This window comes from Oncorhynchus gorbuscha, linkage group LG04 (genome assembly GCF_021184085.1).
Source record: "Oncorhynchus gorbuscha isolate QuinsamMale2020 ecotype Even-year linkage group LG04, OgorEven_v1.0, whole genome shotgun sequence".
Lineage (NCBI taxonomy): Eukaryota > Metazoa > Chordata > Actinopteri > Salmoniformes > Salmonidae > Oncorhynchus > Oncorhynchus gorbuscha.
This window is the reverse complement of record NC_060176.1, coordinates 11,616,237-11,637,035: the sequence shown is the minus strand read 5'-3', so window position 1 is coordinate 11,637,035 and position 20,799 is coordinate 11,616,237. Positions and strand designations below refer to the sequence as shown.

Sequence of the window (20,799 nt, the reverse complement as noted above, 5' to 3'; positions counted from 1 at the left end):
CACATCTGACTAGACATTTGGAGGGAATTTAATTAAAGGCCCAGTGCTGTCAAAATTATGTTTTACTGTTTTTAGTTTTTAAAATATTGTTCAACAGCTGATAAAACTATCGATGTAAAAAAGTGAAACATTTGATCAGTGTATTTCCTGATAGTTGCTGGTTGAAAATACAATCTACACAGGACACATCACCAGGCGGTTAATTAGTTAAAGGCCCAATGCAGTCAAAAACGTGATTTTCTTGTGTTTATATATATATATATATTTCCACACTATCAGATTGGAATAACACTGTGAAATTGTGAAAATTATGATAATGCCATTTTAGTGTAAGAGCTGTTTTAAAAGACTGCCTGACATTTCAGCCTGTTTTGGTGGGATGGAGTTTTGGCCTGCCTGGTATCATCACCAGGCGGTAAATTAGTTAATAGAGCAATAACAAAGAGAGTTCCAAAACGTCTCTGGCATTAACAGTTAGTTTTCAGTTTGCCCCTCCCCATTCAGACCACTCCCAGACAGTCCTAGCAAAATTCTTGCTTGAGAAATGTTTTTTTTTGCTAAAAAGCTATTTCTGTTTCTTTTGGAAACTGTTTATGGAAACTATTACAGTAAGGAACATAATTGTTATCCAGAAATTATTTGAAATTGATCTAAAAATGGCTGCATTGGGCCTTTAAGAAAATAATTGATGCTAAGAGGATAATGTAGTGGGATTGACCCCAAATTAGCTGTCATTAATAATTATAATGCACTAAGTATACCATGTTATACACTGAGTATTAAAAAAAAACATTTAGAACAGCTGCCCTTTCCATGACTCAGGTGAATCCAGGTGAAAGCTATGATCCCTTATTAATGTCACTTGTTAAATCCACTTCAATCAGTGTAGATGAAGGTGAGAAGGTGAGAAGACAGGATAAAGAAGGATTTTTAAACCTTGAAATAACTGAGACATGGATTGTGTGTGCCATTCAGAGAGTGAATGGGAAACACAAAAAATGTAAGTGCCTTTGATCGGGGTATGGTAGTAGGTGCCAGGCGCACCGGTTTGTGTCAAGAACTGCAACGCTGCTGGGTTTTTCATGCTCAACAGTTTCATGTGTCTATCAAGAATGGTCCACCAGCCTATGGACATTAAGACAACTTTACACAACTGTGGGAAACATTGGAATCAACATGGGCCAGCATCCCTGTGGAACGCTTTTGACACATTGTAGAGTTCACGTCCTGACAAATTGACGCTGTTCTGAGTGCAAAGGGGGGGGGGGGTGCAACTCAAAAGTAGGAAGGGGTCCTTAATGTTTGGTATACTCCATGTATTGAGCTGAATTAGAGTATTGACATTGACTTGGTGATTGTCCCTGGGTATTTTCCCCAGCCCTTCGTCCGCAGGGGGATTAATTGGCGAGCTGATGCTGCTTCTGGCTCTTTCTTTGCCCGGGACAACGCTGCCAACTTCCTCTACTGGTGTCGGAAGATTGGTGTGGATGAGACTTACCTGTTTGAGTCTGAAGGTTTGGGTGAGTGCCTACTTGTTTATTCATTTCCGTCTGGCACTGACAGGACACAAATCTGTCCTTAAACAGCAAATGTCCATCAAGTTGTCTGTCTAAGAGAGAATCTGTAAATCTCTGTCAGAGTCAACCAGATTAACTCATCAACACTGAAATGGTGTGGCTAATTGGCAACAGACCCTACAGTTAGATCATTAACACACTTCTGCCGATTCTAATCTGTTGTAAATCTGTGCTCAGGATGTGCAACGTCCAGAGACTTAGCAGAGATAATCTCATTGAGAAACAGTCCTCATACACTTCCCAAGATGTCTGGTTTTAAAACGTTCCCGACCCCCATCCCATCTCTACTCTCATCCATATACAGTGGGGCAAAAAACTAGTTAGTCAGCCACCAATTGTGCAAGTTCTTCCACTTAAAAAGATGAGAGGCCTTTCATCATGGGTACACTTCAACTATGACAGACAAAATTCATAAAAAAATCCAGAATCACATTGTAGGAGTTGCAGTTGCAAACTGTAGTCTGTCTTTTTTATGGCGGTTTTGGAGCAGTGGCTTCTTCCTTGCTGAGCGGCCTTTCAGTTTATGTCGATATGGGACTCGTTTTACATCTTCACAAGGTCCTTTTCGGTTGTTCTGGGATTGATTAGCACCTTTCGCACCAAAGGACGTTCATCTCTAGGAGACAGAAGGCGTCCCCTTCCTGAGCGGTATGACGGCTGTGTGGTCCCATGGTGTTTATGCTTGCGTACTATTGTTTGTACAGATGAACTTGGTACCTTCAGGTGTTTGGAAATTGCTCCCAAGGATCAACCAGACTTGTGGAGGTCTACAATTATTTGTCTGAGGTCTTGGCTGCTTTCTTTTGATTTCCCCATGATGTCAAGCAAAGAGACACTGAGTTTGAATGCAGGCCTTTAAATACATCCACAGGTAAACCTCCAATTGACTCCAATGATGTCAAATAGCCTATCAGAAGCTTCTGAAGCCATGACATCTTTTTCGGAAATATTCCAAGCTCTTTAAAGGCAGAGTCAACTTAGTGTAACTTCTGACCCACTGGAATTGTGATAGTGAAATAATCTGTCTGTAAACAATTGTTGGAAACATTACTTGTGTCAAGCACAAAGTAGATGTCCTAACCGACTTGCCAAAACTATAGTTTGTTAACAAGAAATGTGTGGAGTGGTTGAAAAACTAGTTTTAATGACTCCAACCTCAGTGTATGCAAACTTCTGACTTCAACTGTATATATACTCTATCATACCCTCTCATCAGACCATGGGAGGCCTCTGGCAGTAGTCTCTGGTTCCTTTCTTGTGCCTGTTCTGGATTAGTAGCCTGTCCCCTGTAGAAAACTGTGCTGTTTCCCGTTCAGTCCTCTTTTCTGTTCTGTAGAAGCATGGCCCCACTGGGAAAACACTCCAGTGTCACCTGTCTTTATCCCCCACTGACTCTCTAGCTTTTATCTGTGACTGTCACTATGAGAACACCAGCCATGCTTCCTCCCTAGCTGTAGAGGATTTAGCGAGTGGATGAGATGGTTTAAAGAGAATGAAAGAGACAGATGTTTAGGTGGAGCTGGAAAGCAGGTCAGCTCACAGTGCTACCTGACTCTGTACCTTGAAAATAGGGATTATATATTTTCTTCTGTGACTTAGATTGTCTTGTCTTAGGATCATGTATCACTCATTCACCTCTGTTTCTGTTTGATGCCTTCAGTACTGTGGAACATGGGAGATTAGTTATAGCATGTTGACCACATTTAGTGATATTAACTGTGTGCGGTATACCTATTCCACCTGGGCATGTTCCTGCATGGGCATGCATGACACTGAGAGAGCTAATGTGTAGGTTTCACTACCATACGCGTCAGTTTGCCCCCTAGTCTGACTAAACTAAACTGACTAAACTGGCTTGCTGGTGAATTTTCTCTCAGAATGATAGGACATGATGACTACTGTATTTTTCCATTTTTATGTTTGACACAGGAATTTTAAAGTCATTCATATTGTATATTTGCATACGTACATAATTGCTTAAATTTTTGTACGTCAATGTACAACTACATGTAAGTGTATACTGTGTATTTCTGGCATTATGTCTGCTCTACTCTATTCCTGCTTTCTCTCCTCCCTCTTCCCTGCTGCATCTCTGATCTCTGGTGTAGTGATGGATTTACAGAATAGAGCAATGACCAGAGCAAAGAGCAAAGGAACTTCATTGCCAATTTCAAAGATCAAAGGTTACCTATGGACACAGTCGGGAGGTGTGTCGAATGTGTTTCACATTTGAACTATAATACCATAACTTTTCCCAATTGTTTGTGTTTTGGTGGTGCATAATTTCCAGGGTAGGCTACTGAGAGAAGTTAAGTTCACTACTCAATATATCCATGATTCCTTTCCCTCCAAAACAAAACCACACCTTCTGTCCCTGTGAAATGAAATGACATGTTTAGAACAAGATATGTTTTGATAAGTATTTGAATCACTTTGAAGAACCTAACTTTGAAGACTACTGATGATTACAGGCATTGAGCGTGCTGTGTTAAGCCTGCATGCCCACGTTTTCTTTACCCACGTGTCTGGTGCCTGCAGGTATTTGAGTTCAGCTTAAAAGGTAGCTGGGCTGGAGAAAAGCATAACCCCTCCTGAGTCCTCACTGATTTTCACCCGTATTCAAAATGCTGCTCTTGTTTTCATTTTCCTCATAGAGAATGTCCTGTTATATCTTTGCAAGCATCTCTTTTGGCAGCTGAATGATACTCATTGTTAATGGGTAGCATGTGTGTGTGGTTCTTGAAATGTAAACACATTGGTTTGATCTCTATTCAACTTTGTCTGTCTGAATCCTCATATTCAAATAGCTTGGTGCAGGATGAAGGATGTTTTTGTGTGTCCTGACATTCTGACAGTCTGTGTGGTTTGTCATGGTTTACATTTACACATTTAGCTGCTGTTCATGTCATCAGGCTTTACACATAAAGATAATACATTAATATGACAGTATTTGTTTAGCCATGACATAAGTTGTGTGTGCTTTATGGGCAGTGCTCCACAAACAGCCTCGGGAGGTGTGTCTCTGTCTTATGGAGCTGGGAAGGATTTCAGCCAGGTGAGTTGTCATGACTCTGTGTACATCATTCACTCAGACTTGCACAACTGCGCTTTTCCCTGTTCATGGAATCTTTATTTACCAACCGTCTAACAGTCATGGTGTCTCACTGACTCGCTTTTAGGTATGGTGTGGAGCCCCCAGGGTTGGTGAAGCTGGAGAGAGAGATAGAGAGGGAGGAGGGAGGGTCTCTCACCCCATCGTCACCTCTGGCCTTCCCCTCACCCACAACTCTTCCCTTGATCTTACCGCTGCTCCGTGCACCTACACCCCCTGCTTCTGTAACCCCACCTCCCAGTCCAAGCCCACCCCCTTCCCCAGCCCCAATAGACCCTACACCTGCAACTTCCATCTCATCCTCGTCAACCACCACTAGCACAACTTCCACTCAAACCTCATCTGTTATCACTGTCACAACCTCCACTCAGACACCTCCCACAACACCAACCACAGATCCTATCTCAGCCCTGAGCCTTATAGAGACCCCGGTCTCCCCATCTCCACCACTGCCGTCACCTCCAACCCAAACCTCACCCTCCCCCTCACCTAAGTCCAAGGCGCGTTGTCCAAGCAAATCATCTGCTAAGAAGACTCCAAGCACATGCAACATGTTGGATGACATTGTAAGTACCTCCTCTCAAATAGGCCTAAAGTAACCATGAATTACCCATCAATATAAGAGAAGTACAGAAGCTAATCAGTGTCATCTTGCCCCACTGACTGTATCGTAGGAAAGATCTTAAGTAGACCTAATATAGCACACCAGACTTCCTCTCCAATTGTTTAGCAAACATTCTTAGCGGTGATAATGCTGGTAGGTATAGCCTACGGGAAGAAGGAGGTTATGTCTTTGCTTGCTTTATCTGAGAGATGTTTTGTGTTTCAGGTGAGAAACATTATCAGGGACACGCCATGCAGCTGCCCCACTAAGTTCCCTGTGGAGAAGCATCCTAAAGGATGCTACCGTGTCGGGGAGAAGATCCTCTATGTACGAGTATGTCAAAACCCCTTCCTTCTCCCTAATTGTAAGGGGTTAATAAACCTCAGGCAGTTGCGTGAAACCATGGAAGTAGATTATATTTATATTGTTCTATACAACAACCACATGAGGAAATATAAGGCATTTAATTAGTTGGTATTGACTTAATACCAACATATTACATTATTTGCATTTTCTTATGTGGTTGTTTTTTAATCAAGTGATATTTAAGAATGTTGATTGACATATATTCAGAATATTGAGCAATGAGGGCGTGTTTGCTGCAATAAGTGGGAATCTGTAGAGAAGGACTTGTTCCAGGCAAAGCCCCATGGGATACAGGGTTGCTTGGCAACAGTAGGCTGAGTTCTGATGGGAAAAAGGTATTATTAAAACATGCCCAGGTTTGTAATACTTGATTTGTCCTAATATGTATTGAATGTCTTACAAATAAATTATTGTATATTATTTTGTTTAACAAAAAGTGAAATCTTAGCTATAATGTCAAATGAACATTTATACTTGATTGAGTAAAATGTGCATTTTGCCTTTAGTTGCTCCATATCTAATATATTCTGAAATGGACTATTCAATTCCATAGTTAATTTATGAACAATTGGATGGGGTCGCACTCTATGGGCTCAATGAACCAGAAATGCACAAATTGCTTCCTCAGTGGAAGTGTTCCCGATATGGCCTTGACTGACACTGTAGCATCGTCTGTCTGCTGTCCACACTGAGCTGACAGACCAAACCGTATGTTGTTTCTCATCTTTTGGGGACAAATGGTCACCAACAGAAGACCGTTTTAATGCTCAGTTAATGTTATTGAAATCCATTGGCTTAGAATGTGTTACTCAATAACAGTATGTGATTTAGCTGTCTTTGTCAATAAGCTGACATGCTGAGTTGTACAACTGCACTCCTATTATTCTTCCCTGAGCAACAGACACCTTATTTTTACCAACCATTTAGATATAATGGCTGCCTTAGACTCATGGAACACCTGTTTCTCAGTAATAGTCAAATGTCTAACACGGGAAAACATGCCCTTACGCCACATCAAAGAAAATGGAGGTCATAAAAATGGAGAGCCAAGGGATGTTGTTGGTTTATGGGCAAGTTCAGTGAGGCTGTATGTTTAGGACGAACATTTACAAAATGGAGAAATCTGCGTACCCTGACGGTTTCATGGTCACGGTATTGTATCTTTCCTTTCTTTCATCCTTCAGTGTTTCTCGGCAACCAAGGTCATATGACTGGGGTTTGGTTGCATGTGAACCGCTTGTCTGTTGAAGCTCTGTAATTTTCCTGATATTCCAGATGCCCTCCCCTAAACACACTTTGACTTATTTTAGTCTTCTGTGGTCTCCTGAGAATAACTGCTAATTACAGATTTAATTACAGCAGCATGGACTTGTGCCAGGCTACGTTATCTTTTCACTTTAGATTGTCTGTGTGCCCAACATCTCCATCCTAACTGTTATTACTGTACAGCAGAGGTATTCAACTGTGGGTCTGCAGCCCATGTACCTCTGGGGGTCCGCAAAATATATTTTTAAATATAGTATATTTTATTTTATTATTTCAACGTTTTTAAGAATATTGCTAGCAACAACAGAATGAATACATTGTGAATAACAGAAAATATTATTATTGTCATCCATACCAGAAAAGAGGATATATTTTATTTCTAATGTCGCCTAAGGTATGATGGGGGTCCTTGGGTTGTCAGTTGCCTAGGAGGAGGTTCCTGGGTAAGAAAAGGTTGAAGACCCCTGTTGTACAGCACTACCTGCAGGATACACAGTCCTTTCTCTCAATCACTAAAAAACACACTTCTCTTCTCTGTATGAATAGAGCACTACAGTGCACTCCCCTGTAAAGATGTTACCTGTGAATGTGTGAAGTGATGCCCATTAACCAGGCCCTGATAACCCCTGTATGTCTGTCTGGCTGGCTGTCTGTATGAGTCCTGTGATGTTTGCTTGCCTTTTTAAAGAGCAGAATCTATTGATAACTAAAACCAAGTCATTAGTGGTGTGATTTAATCAGACAGCTCATTGAAGCCTGGCCTGGTATGACACCACCTCTCTCCACTGGAGATTTTTCAATCATGCAAGTCCTGGAGGGCTCCATGCAGCATTCTCAGCTGTTGAAGAAAGGAAGGCTTTTCTTCTCCAAGCTCAATTAAGCACCAGGCTTTATAGCAGGGATGGTAACTGTGTCTGGCACTGAAGAGAATGGAGACATTAAAACCTCTCACAATATCATCTCACTTCCATTACTTCCTATTTCCATCAGAACACATAGGAGCTTCGTTTGGTTTGCTTTATATTTTAGCAGTGGTCTGATAGCTATAAAAAGAAGACATATCTCCATTTGAGCAATCATTAAAGGTCTATGGGATCACCTAAAAGGAAAAAGCAGTTTAATTTATGAATAAGTAGGAGATGCTGGTTAGGTTATATTAAAGGCCCTGCCCTTTTTACATGTGACAAGATCCTCCCATAGAGTGAGATATATGTGAATTTCTACAATACAATTACTCCATCTCTCATGTAATGACCAATGCAATCACAATACATTTTCCTCAGAAGGGAATGGTTTAAGCATGGCCCCTAGTGGATGATGGGTGAAGGCCTCTTCCTCCATTAGCATTCTCATGAATCTTTCAACAACAAACGGGAGGAGAGAGAATCAATAGAGCTGCCAGGGAAGGAAGGCACAGGGGAATCCAACAGTCAGCTTATGGGCTGGAGTAAAGGCACACGTGTGGGGGGGCAGGGGCTGTTAGAATGAATCTGATTATATAGAAGAAGATGTCTGCCGCAGGGGGTTGTGTGCACAAATCCTGAGAAAGTCTACTTGCATAATTCCACTATGTGAATATCGAGTTTTGAGAGCCATAAAAGTCACAACGTATTTTGACTAGTGTTCTGTGTTGACTAGTGTTCTGTTACATACGCAATTAAATAAATACAGTAACCCAAATATATTTTCCTCATAGAGCTCTTGAAATGTATTGCTGTAGGCTATAAGACAAATCCTTAGCCTACCGTATTTTAGTCCACATTTGTATGGATAGCTGTAACCTAAGGTTGATGAGTGGGAAAAACATATAGGTGTTTCTCTCCACTGCTCCTGCTCCCCCTCCCTCCTTCTTACCCTTGTGTTCGTCTGTTATGTCGAACTTGACCCCGCTGTCAGCAATAACATTTTAATCTGCCGGTGGACAGCTGAGGCAGATCACGTCTCAGGGGCTTCTTGGGTTGGTAAATGGGACTACCAGGCATTGTCTGTGTGCACGTGGGTGCTTGTGTATGTGCGTGTGTGTATTCACTTACACCCCTCCACCGTCCATCTCGCCATTAGTATGCATAGTGGAGGACAGGAGGTGTATAGCAGGGGTGTAAATCTGCTTGTATTATCACATTCTTAATGGTTCCATAATGAAGGGGTTATGGGCGATAAGGAAGGAGGGGGTGGGCCGGTATTGACAGAAGGACGGCTGGCCAGGCAAGGCCTCTTGGGAATCTAGACGTCTGTGTGGAGCTACAGTTTTGTAAAGAGACAGCGATCTCTATTTTGCTGCTTTCATTTTCTTACAATCCGACTGTATTATTTGAGAGCTGTTGCCATGGTAGCGTCAGGTTCGTACCAGACCAGAGGGTGATGTGTAGAGGAAGGTGTCTATGCAGTATGTTGTCAGAGGGCTTGATTTAAAGAGTGCTGATATCTCAGAGTGTTTGCCTGCTATCACAGGTGTTCTAAGTGTAACTATGTACATGGTGACTTCACAACAACGTACTATTTATGAATGCTGTGTCCTCTGTGTGCACGCCCGTGCGTGCATGTCTGTGGATTAGTCCACTGCATGTACTCAGCTGGTGTTTCATTTGGCTTAATGAGATTTTGACAAATCTGTCTCTTTCTATGGATCAGAGATCATTTGACTTTCATGAGGGCTGTTACACAGGCAGAAGGAAATGGTCAATATTTGATTAGAAGGGTATCTTCTCTTCTTCTCGGGGGTCATACAAAGAGAAGTTTCAGTCTGGGGAGTGGATCATAACATTTTCCAAGGTTACTATGCCTTGGCCTACTTGAAATCAGACGTAGGTGAAGGGGGATTCAAAACCAAGCTAGGTACTGAGCAACAAACAAGGACATTTGTTGTGGTTGAATTGGTTAAGTTGCTCAAATGGAATAGCAGTCATGGGTTTCATTGTACCTGCTGTTTCTGACTATCCCCTCCATCTTGTTCTTCCTGCAGATGCTGAATGAGCGTCATGTGATGGTGCGCATCGGGGGAGGCTGGGAGACCTTGGGATGTTACCTGCTGAAGCATGACCCCTGCCGGAGTCCACCGGTCACCCCGGTCAGGACCTGTTGGGCCAAAGGGAAGTCCCCCAACATGAAGGACCTCTTACCACTGTCACCAGACAGCTACATGGTGGTGGGGGCACACTCCAGTGCCAAGAAATAAAACAGGAATCTGTTCAACCATAATAGATAACTGACACCACAACCTAGCAATGAAGCTTCCTGTTTATGCTGAGCATATGATGTTTTTTTTCTGGGGATTTATTTGAATGAAAGCTATTGCCTAGTGACCAGCGGGGTGTGGGTGTGTGTGTATGTGTGTGTAGATTTATCTTTGGTGAAGTTGGGTTTAGTGGTTCACATGTATGTAGAAAGGTATATTTTATCATCTAAAGGAATTCAACAAAATACCTGGTATGGTGTTATTTTGGGGCAGCAGGTAGCCTAGTGGTTAGAGCGTTCGGACAGTAACCGAAAAGTTGCTAGATTGAATCCCTGAGCTGACAAGCTAAACATCTGTCGTTCTGCCTGAACAAGGCAGTTATTAATGACCCACTGTTCCTAGGCCGTCATTGTAAATAAGAATTTGTTCTTAACTGACTTGCCTAGTTAAATAAAAAAATTTAAAAAATGTAAGATTAGTTTGAAAAAGTGATCTTACCTGTAAAAATCAATCCTGTAGTCTTTAAAAGAGTTGATTCAGAATGGCTAGTATAGCTGAGAGGTAATGGCATTCAGAATTGTATTTTACTACATTGGATAAGGGCTCATCTGAAGACTATCCAGTCATTTCTCTATAAGAATTGGTTTATTGTATTATAAAATATTTTTGTTAGAACCCTGAGAGAAGACGATATAGGGATCAGTTATGAAATGTTTATTTTTCATTATTTTATGTATATTTTGGAATGTACTCTGATTGAATATCATGTAATGACATCACATGGGCATGAAAAAGGGCACAAATGTGAACTATCAATTTATCTGTAGTCAGATGTTCGATGGTTAGCTATTACCTTGCAGCCTTGACTCTTTCTCAGTTGCTGGAATTAACACGACTGAGGACACAGACAGAAAATACACAACTTTCCTCTAGGTGGCACTGTGTCATAAGCAATAGATGGTACAAGTAACACTTAGCCCAGGGTTTCTTAGCCTCTATGGCTGAATTTAGACATGCACCACAATTATGATAGTTTTTTTGACCAATCAAATCAGCCTTAAGATGATCTAATTTGAAAAGACCTGTGATTGGTCAAAAGACCTTTTGGTGGAAAAGAAGATCAGAATTGGGCTGCCTGTCTAAATGCAGCCTAATATTATTACAGGGAATTCATCCACTGAGGTCCACTTAAAGTAAGTCTAGCATTTGGACTAAATCAGTCAGCTCACTAACTGACAGATGTCGGCAACATCCGTGTGATTGTTTTTAAAACCTCATAAATGCTGTATTTAGTTTGGAGAATGAATATGTGCTACATACTGATGAAAGACAAACTGAGATGGATGATGGTGCTTTTTTTATTGTCAAATCATGGCATTCATGTAATTCCTCTGAAAAATGTGCCACATGTCCAACCAAACCTTTACTGCAGTGGTTGCAAGAACCATAATAGCCTATTTGATTATACTCTCTATGAGTGTGAAATAGTGTACATGTAAGCCCAGATGGGCAGTACACAGGAAGAGGTTTACCTAAGCTCAGTGTTTTTCTGTTGTGACATAAGATGACATAGACATCTAAAATACATGAAATATACAGACACATTTGACTTCAGAATAGTATATGAATTACATTTTATTTCAGTAAAATAAATTAGATTTAAAAAATGGACACAAGTTTGAATACATTAAAAGAAATGAACCATAATGATCTCATGCGAGACTACAATGTCTTTTGATCGTCTTTCTCCATCCTCGTGGATTGAACCAGTATAAATGACATGTAGAAAATCATAGCAGTGCTACTTAAAGAGGTGCCACTTGAAATTGTGGCATTTGTACACAGTGTCCCACATTGCTCACACTGAACACTTTCCAGTTCCTCATGAAACACTAGAAGTCCCAATAAGAGAACTATTTTGCAGTCACTTTTGCATACAAGTTGTATATTGTGCTTACCCCTTCTCTCATTATTTTTTACATGGCCATTTGACCACTTTTTCAGAAATCTTGCTCTGCTATCCATATTTTTCTCTATCAACCGGATTAGCAACAAAACCTTTATCATTATTCAAACAACGCAATTGCAATACTTGTATTGTTTATTGTAGCAATTATCCATGCATTCAATACCATTGGCCAATTTAGAGATCTAAGGGACAAAACCTGTACATGTGTGTTGATATAAACTGGAGGAGAAGACTGTGGATGAGCTCAGAATGGCAGCAGAACACCACCAATATCCACAGCTCTTTTACAAGTCTGAGGTGGTGCTACATGTAGTAACAATGTTTGTATGTTTCACTTTGTAGTCACTTTGAGGCAATGTTTTTTTATCTACAGTCAAACACTAATTCACTGGAAAGGTTATAGCTCATCACCTCACCTCATAACACTGCTGAAAAAGTGTCACAATGAGTGTGCTTTTTTAAAACATAGGTAACAAAACGGTGTTCCTTGAGTACTCTGTACTCACAAAATACATCAATTCCATCTTACCTGTAATTCCATCTTAATTAATGTGTAGTGCTAGCCTCCGAAGCCTGTCTGAACCCAGACCTGCCACAAATAACATGGCCTGAGTTTCATCCCAGACCCTTTATGTAATACACAAGTGTGCTTGTATCATTATTACACCTCTCAAGTCCTGCAAGAACTGGGTACTTACAGAGTACATTAATCAAATGTTACCCAAATGAGGGCCTTTTGACCTCTCCTGATCTCTATGAATTGCGAAGGGGACTCAGAAAACTGCAAAGGGCCAGTATGCCTGGGGCAAAAGTGGCACTGAAATTAGAAATGGTGAGCTCCCTCAATTCATTCGGCCCACTTGCAGGAAAGTGTTCGACTCAAAAGGGATCCTTCATACTAAAGTGATGCAGTTGATGCTTTAACAGGACATCATGTTGTCTGCATACAAGCTGCCACATTATTGGTCTTGTCTCCAAGAGACCTGAGCTGATTCCTAGTTTCCCCCTACTGAGGAAGAATACAGAGAACAGCTATGTGCATCAAACGTGAGGAGAAAAGGATTGATAGACAGGAAAAAACAACATACCAGTGGTGTTACTGATGTAAACATGACATTGACTTTTCACAGCCCTACTGCTCTCTCAATGTAAATCTCAACATGACCCATTTTCACTGACAGAAGAATATTAACAGAAATGTTGTGTTGAATAAGACATGGATTCAATGATAAACTTTAACAGAAGCTTTGGGAATCAATGCTGTGCAAATACCTGCATTTTGCAGCAATTCACACAAAACAAATCACTCAATGCATTGATACTTGCTACAATGTGTTGTGCTATGTGAAGGTTTTTGTGACAGAATACATTAAATGCAAGTTCAACACTGGTATCTGCAGTTCAATTCCTGCCAAATCCAAGACGGCAGGTATTGTCACTTATAACTGTAAATTACCGTCTGTCATTGTTTCTAAGTTTGAATGTGTTACCAGAAGGTTACATTTTTATTAATTGAACCACATCCTTCAACATACAATATTGACTGATCCTTAAAGGTCCAATGCAGACGTTTTTATTTCAATATCAAATCATTTCTGGGTAATAATCAAGTACCTTACTGTGATTGTTTTCAATTAAAACATCTTCAAACAGCTCTTACGCTAAAATGGCATTGTCAGTATTATTCCAACCTCATAGTGTGGAAATATATATAAAACACAGACAAATCACATGTTTGACTGCACTGGACCTTTAACTGCCTCTGCTACTCTCAAACAGTACTTAATGTGCCTTGCAATCACTCTTATTCTTCTAATCATGAAGCATACAATTTATTCCAGCAAACAACATCACTGAAGACCCAAATTGCCATTGTTACCTCGAAACAAACAGAAACATTTTTTCTTATTCAAGAGTTACTTTATACAAACAATGACCTGAATCTACGTAGAGATGCATTTGTACATACTGAATCATAGAAGCGTTGAAAGATTTGCTCTTCAAAATTGTATCTTGCTGTTCCACCCCTGCCATTTCCAGTTTGTGCTCTTGGTCCTCTGCTGCATGAAGCAGGTTTTAGGCTTAAACTGTAAAGTCCTTCCTAGGGATAATGCTTGACATCAGTCAGCTGATTCAAAACAATGGACAGTTTATGCCAGCATAATTTTTTGTTGCGAACAATAACAAACACAGTACAGACCACCCGACTAAAAGAGGAATGATGACAGGATGCTCTGCCACATGTTCTTGTTTGTTGGTTTGTTCCATTTAGAGATGCTTGTTGTTTCTTTCTAAGCTCTTGGACTGTGTTCTTTGTTGTGTGTGTTAAAAGAGAGCACCATTTTAAGACAATTCCTCTTGGGAAAAACAAACAGACAAACAGTCGCCTTTTGGCTTCCATAGAGTTAGTAGTCAAACGTTTAACAACAAAAAGGTCTTGCCATGTCCCAAAGTATTCTGGGGGCCATTGCTCTGTGTGTCCTAGATGTACAGTAAAGAGTACAGTTTGGTGTGGTTTGTCTTTGCTCTGTTCTCCCATGTACAATTTCTCTGGTACACTCATGATTCAGACAGATGACAGGGAAGGGGGATGAGGTGAGATGGTGGTTGGACAAAAACGTTGGATGAAGTTGGATGGGTGTTGCTTATTTGTGTGCTCCGTGGGCCAGTCACACAGTCCCATCACACGGTTCCATTCTCCTGCCTGGGCTTGTGGACGGTTGTACGGGAGGGGGTGCTTAAGGATGGGGCCAGGGTGCACAGGAAACCAGCCAGCAGAGTGAGGCCTAAGCCCCCCCAGGCACAGAACATGGACCAGCCGTAGCCATGGCTAATATCCTCTGGGAGGCCATACATGTAGCGTGGGTAACGCGACAGCTCAAAGTTGATGCCCGCCACACACGTACACAGGGAGATGATACAACACGTTCCTGAGGGAGGACAAGGAGACAAACGGAAATGTACGGGATTCACAGCAACTTCAATGAACTATATACAGTATTATGTCATTCCTATGTTGGTAGGCCTCGTGGGTCAGCCAGACAATAAATGGTAACATCTTCACATTCACAGTCATGAGTTTCTTGTACATCTTATTACAGTATATAAACCTATGTGTTCACACATATAGCTCTCTCTCACACACAAGCGCATATAACCACAACTACTGTAGTCTACACAATGCATCAAACAAAGACATCTCCAATTACTCAAGCAAACAGCAAAATGACACACACACGCACGCACGCACGCACGCACGCACGCACGCACGCACGCACGCACGCACGCACGCACACACACACACACACACACACACACACACACACACACACACACACACACACCAAACAGAGAGAGGAGCCAGCTCTTACCTCCCATGAGAAAGAGTAGTCCAGCTACATACTGCATTAGGTCATGCTGCTGACAGCAGCCCAGCACTCCGATAATCCAGCCAAACAGGATGATAGACACGGCCATGCCCACAAAGCCAGCCGTCATCCTGCGTAGATCTGCACCAACAGACACACACCTCCGTCATTTTGGTGGACAAAGAACAGTGGAGATCAGAGCAGGATCTGCCAGTGGGATCTATAGCATGCACATCGCAGAAATGCAATGTCTGCACAATCATATTCACGGCATTTTGATACACTGAAATATTCCTGACACAAATAGAGCCATACACCCTTACAAATCCCTGTCACTTCATGGAAACATGTAATCTTCCTTATCTTTTTGAAGGATATCAAAACTAGAGAGGGCGACAGGGAGGGGTGAACAGCGATAACAAGAAGATGAAATTTCTCTCAATGGCCACCACTTTAAATGTATTTGATCCTGAGATACCAGTTAGAGAGAAATAGAACTAGAGAGATAGACAGAGAGAGAGAAAATGATTAAACCCAGGGAGAGTCCAGACATACTGTACAGCCAGTAAGACAGCCATTAGACAGCCATTAGACAGACAGACAGACAGACAGACAGACAGACAGACAGACAGACAGACAGACAGACAGACAGACAGACAGACAGACAGACAGACAGACAGACAGACAGACAGACAGACAGACAGACAGACAGACAGACAGACAGACAGACAGACAGACAGACAGACAGACAGACAGACAGACAGACAGACAGACAGACAGACAGACAGACAGACAGACAGACAGACAGACAGACAGACAGACAGACAGACAGACAGACAGACAGGCTCAGACTTACGGAGTGCATGCCACTCATCCTGACGGATGGTCTTGGTGATGTTGATGGGTAAATTGCGCGGAAGGATGGAGGAAGAGTAGTGATACTTGACTGGGATGCACCGCTGAATCAAACCTGAAGAAAATAGTTTATGATTATGATAGAAACACAGTCTTGATAAGACCTTGATAAAACAGGCTGCTTTGCAGACAATAAGCTCAACCGCACTGAATATAGTGACTCAGCTAAACATGTAGACACTATAGTAGTTCTAAAAGAGGAAAATTGTTTTCAGTCCTTTGTGTCACTGTGAATGATGTCATCATGCAATATCCTCAGTGTGCCTCAACGTGAGAGACAGCTAGCTGTGATTCAGAGCAGAAACAGCATCCGGCATCATTCATGTAGATCAGCCTCCAATTATCTCTCCGTGCGAGGTGGGTATCCAGACCAATTATAACAACAGGAAAAGACAAATCTTGCAATACTGTTTCATCATATCACTGCGATGAGATAGACCACCTATGTATGCTCAAATGACATATGATTATTGCAAAGATCTTCACATATTCCTGTATGTTGTGTACTGTAATCACTGTGGTTGATTTACCAACAGTTACTTGTTAGATCAGGGAGAAGGGAGATGTATGCTGGAATATGTTTATGACGTGGTTTTGTAAGTGTGGAAGAAGACCCCTGTCATGAATCCTAGTCAGTCACATTGAATGGTTCTGGCATAAACAAGAGAAAGAATCAAAAAAGAAAAGATGAACTAGTGTGAATGTTCAAAAAAGGGTTTTAACAAGGATTTCATATTGAGTTCACTCAGTTCAGAGTACAGAAATACATCATTCATTGTTCTCATGTTCGTTGGGGAAGCACAATACATCCAGATGAGCGGTGAGACATTTATGTCCCATGACTACTGATGCAAAATCTAACATTGTGTGATCTCAAGCCCAAGAACAATGGATGGAGACCAATTTACTAAGCACTTGCTCAGTAGCAGATCTGACTACCTACTCGCTAATATTATTTGATACGTTTTAGGTCAAAGGCAGCAAAAACAAGTCATCAAATGTGAGAACCCAATGTTGAGGCAGGGATATCACCAACACATTGTTATTGGCCTACCAAATGTGATAGAGTTGTCAAAAGTCACAGTGTGAAGATCCACTCTTAGAACACCTGAACTTCAGCTGCAAACATTCAACTATGTGGAAGCAAAGGAAGTAAAAAGTACTGTATGCAGGCTAAAACATGGAGCCAGCAGTTCACAGCCTCATATGGAACTATAGCAGCCTGAGAGAGGAAATAGACATTTCTGCATTGGGGTCCATGTCCCAGTTACAGAGGAGAATCTATAGTATTGGCCAGATTAATCACTTTCAATGTGCTCTGGTCTCATAGTGTGGTGGTAGCCAGATCTGTCATTTGTTTTCATGCCATAGATGTAGCATTGAATCACAAACATATCTGGCTAGTGGCTACCCCCTGGTCCCACCAGGTTACTTATATCAGTATTACTGTGATGGTGGTATACAGACCTACTAACTTCACTATAGAGACACTTTGAGGTTTGAGTTGTGAGGTGTCTGCAGATGCAGACTAACTCATCATTCTGATAAACAAGGGAGCAGCTAGAGAGAATATCATGTTGTCCAGTGGGCCTATGTGTCTCAATACAATTCAACCTGAGGATGTAGTGGATTTTGTTGTCGATTTATGATATCCTACAGATTACCTTATTCTATCAAAGAAAGCAGCTCGCTTTCCCACAATTCTGACAACAGTAACTGTTTACCTCGTTCCACCAATTCGGTGCCTTTTGAGAAGTTTAACTTTATGACATTTTTTTTGTTGGTTTCGCCTCATTTTAACATTCTGTTATTGGTTTCGCCTCATTTTAACATTCTGTTATAAAGACCACATGTTCAACTGAATTTTTTTTCCATCTCAAGTTAAATTAAAAAAATGACTATAGTAAGTGCCAAATAAAATAACAGGGTTGACCTTAAAAGGGTTGAAGTCAGCTGTAAATCCACTTATGACATGGGGAATGGAAGATTGTTGTGTGAAACAGAATGACAATTAAATGCAATCTTCACCCCCAAAAATACATTGTTAAAACATTTCTAGGGTTACGTGTTGTGCTCGACCCGATCAGTTTCCCACCACAAAACAGGCAAAAAAAAGATAACCAACTCACCTGCTTTTACACTATGGTTTTACTATAGATGTTGGTTGATTAACAAAACCGATGCATGCGCAACTATGGGGCATAAACAGACAGGGTTGGCTTAGATTGTTGACAACATGAAAACTGTATTTCCTCTCCCATGTTTATTGAAAACAAATACATTTGCACAATGAGCACTTAGTTGTTGTCTCTCAAATACATCGTTACAGTTGTTGGTTAGCTAGCTAGCAAATTTGAGCCATATTAGCATAGACATGACATTAGTCAAAACAAGGCATGGTATCAAGAACAAGATACAACTAGTTGAAACGAGCCACATACGATTCCCCACATTGCAGCTTGTCATTGTTCTTAGTTGGCCATCCAGAATAACAACACATATTTCTGCCCCATTGAATCGCGAGCATCGTTTTCGTGACGTTGTCAGCTAACCCATCTATTAGGTGTTCAGTGTTTCTTTAGAAAAATGAATAGTTTCCCCATATTAAAAAAAAGAGCTCAGTTCACGTTTTGGGGTTAAGTGGGTTCAAATCTTCCTAGAAGTCACTGAGGGTGCATAGAGTGACATGTCAAAATTCTGAATATTGGCACCACAGTCTTTATTCTTGTTACAAATGTAAATATTTATTGAATTCTCCATTTCATTTAATATAACAGGCTTTTGAAATTCAACATTGGTGCACAATTTCTACTTAAAATATCAAAAGGATGCAAAAGGAACTTCATTTTCTTGGAACAACCCATGAACATGTATGTTTTCACTGTCCTCTAGGCCTACTCTGGACAGTTCGAATCTGATTGAATACACAAGGAAGAAATCATGGTAAACAAACACGCTATAATGTGTGGGAAATTCTCCAAAATATTCAGTGTCCTGGATTTCCTTAAACGAAGGTACTGTGTTTCTGCTAAAATTGATGCTGTTGTTCTCTCGTTATTCGTCAGAATCTCCGAGTAGTCAGGCATGAACGCCTCATGGCATTGCACACAAAGCTCTGCTGTTATGTATCGGACGAGGCCGTTCTGCGAGAGTTCCATGCACTGTGATTTTCTCTCCTGCAGCTCAAAATTCCCACGAACCAGGATGTTTATCAATAATTCAGTCGTTGGTCTTCTCTCGATCTCCCCCGTGGCAGTCGACGCATCACCCATAACACATTATCTACTATTTTAACGTAACAGATGCCAAATGCACTCATCAAAATTGAGCATTCCAAATAGCACCTGAGACAAAAACCCGTTTCGCTTTTACAAGGGAAGAACCCCCTTCCTCCGCCATAGCGTGCTGCTGCTAGGCGAACGGGCTGGGCGCAAAGCCTGAAAATAAATTCAGCACCATGGACAGCGTTGTACACACAAAGCGTAAAAAAATACGCAGGTTTCACGTCTTCGGCGTCACGTATACAACTGGCATTCCCATTTAAATTATTTACTGATTATTTATTTGCTACTGAAGTTTACAATGATGAACAAAAGCCCCTCTTGTAAAATATTATTATGGCAACGGCCCTACAGTGACAGTTACGAGCATCAGTTAATCCCATGCCAAGTGTATCAATAAAATCATGTTAAACTTGGATCTGAGCATCATGCTTACACTCAGTGAGCTGCATCAGTACCACATCACACCAGGGCCTGATGTAGGCTATTAGCTGTAGCATCCTTACCTTTATATATGAGATCCTCTGTCTCCAGGTCAAATCCATCTCGATGACACTTTCTCCAGAGCCCAGAGATGGTTGAATTGAACTGGCGACTGCAGTGGGACTCCATAGCTGATGCTGCAGCCTGAAAGTGACGTTTTTCCCTAATAAGAGGCTGAGCTCCTGCACTTGGACTGTTACCTTTCCTTTCAATGCCCTTTGGGGGCATCTGGAGGGGGAGATTGCTATTTGAGATATAGATGTACCCCGGGTCGTTTCTCTTGTTGGCGTAGTTTTTACACCTTTCTCGGTGTCTCCGCGCATCTGTCTCATACCAATAGTCGGTGCAGATTGCCATGGCTAGCAACCCCAACGCACAGAACGCTAAGAACAGCCCACTGCTGGTTAAAATTTTCATGGCGGCCATCTTCCCCACTCGATGAAGAGCCCAGACAGTCGCGAGAAGAATCCTCGGCTGCCGTGATGGTACCCCGTGTCAAAAATCCCGACGGCGCTCACAGCCTCATGGAGCTCTTGACAGCAAACATGATGGACGCCCGGTTCTCTTGGGCTAGATGCTGTCTATTGTTGTCCTGCGTCCCGGCAGATGTGATGATTTTTCCACCATCTGTTTTGGTATTGGAAAGAGGAGAGGTGGATGGATGGCGACCAATGCTGCGAGGA

General features: G+C 41.5%; 2 protein-coding genes across 2 annotated transcripts in view; one reads left to right on the top strand and one right to left on the bottom strand.

Moving 5' to 3' along the window:
• Window positions 1-14,302, top strand: part of LOC124033660 (growth arrest-specific protein 2-like) — a 21,632-nt gene extending 7,330 nt beyond the window's left edge. The window contains exons 4-8 of the mRNA XM_046345814.1: window positions 1,379-1,520; window positions 4,569-4,632; window positions 4,757-5,255; window positions 5,519-5,626; window positions 9,888-14,302. Of these exons, the coding sequence (XP_046201770.1) occupies window positions 1,379-1,520; window positions 4,569-4,632; window positions 4,757-5,255; window positions 5,519-5,626; window positions 9,888-10,100 (1,026 nt within the window). The 3' untranslated portion in view covers window positions 10,101-14,302. The remainder of the gene's footprint in view (window positions 1-1,378; window positions 1,521-4,568; window positions 4,633-4,756; window positions 5,256-5,518; window positions 5,627-9,887) is intronic.
• LOC124033661 (transmembrane protein 178B-like) lies at window positions 11,459-20,799 on the bottom strand. Its single transcript, XM_046345815.1, has 4 exons — window positions 20,140-20,799; window positions 16,294-16,407; window positions 15,441-15,578; window positions 11,459-14,999 (listed from the first exon to the last, which is right to left on the bottom strand). The coding sequence occupies exons 1-4, from the start codon at window positions 20,540-20,542 to the stop codon at window positions 14,752-14,754; spliced, it is 903 nt and encodes a 300-aa protein (XP_046201771.1). The 5' UTR covers window positions 20,543-20,799; the 3' UTR covers window positions 11,459-14,751.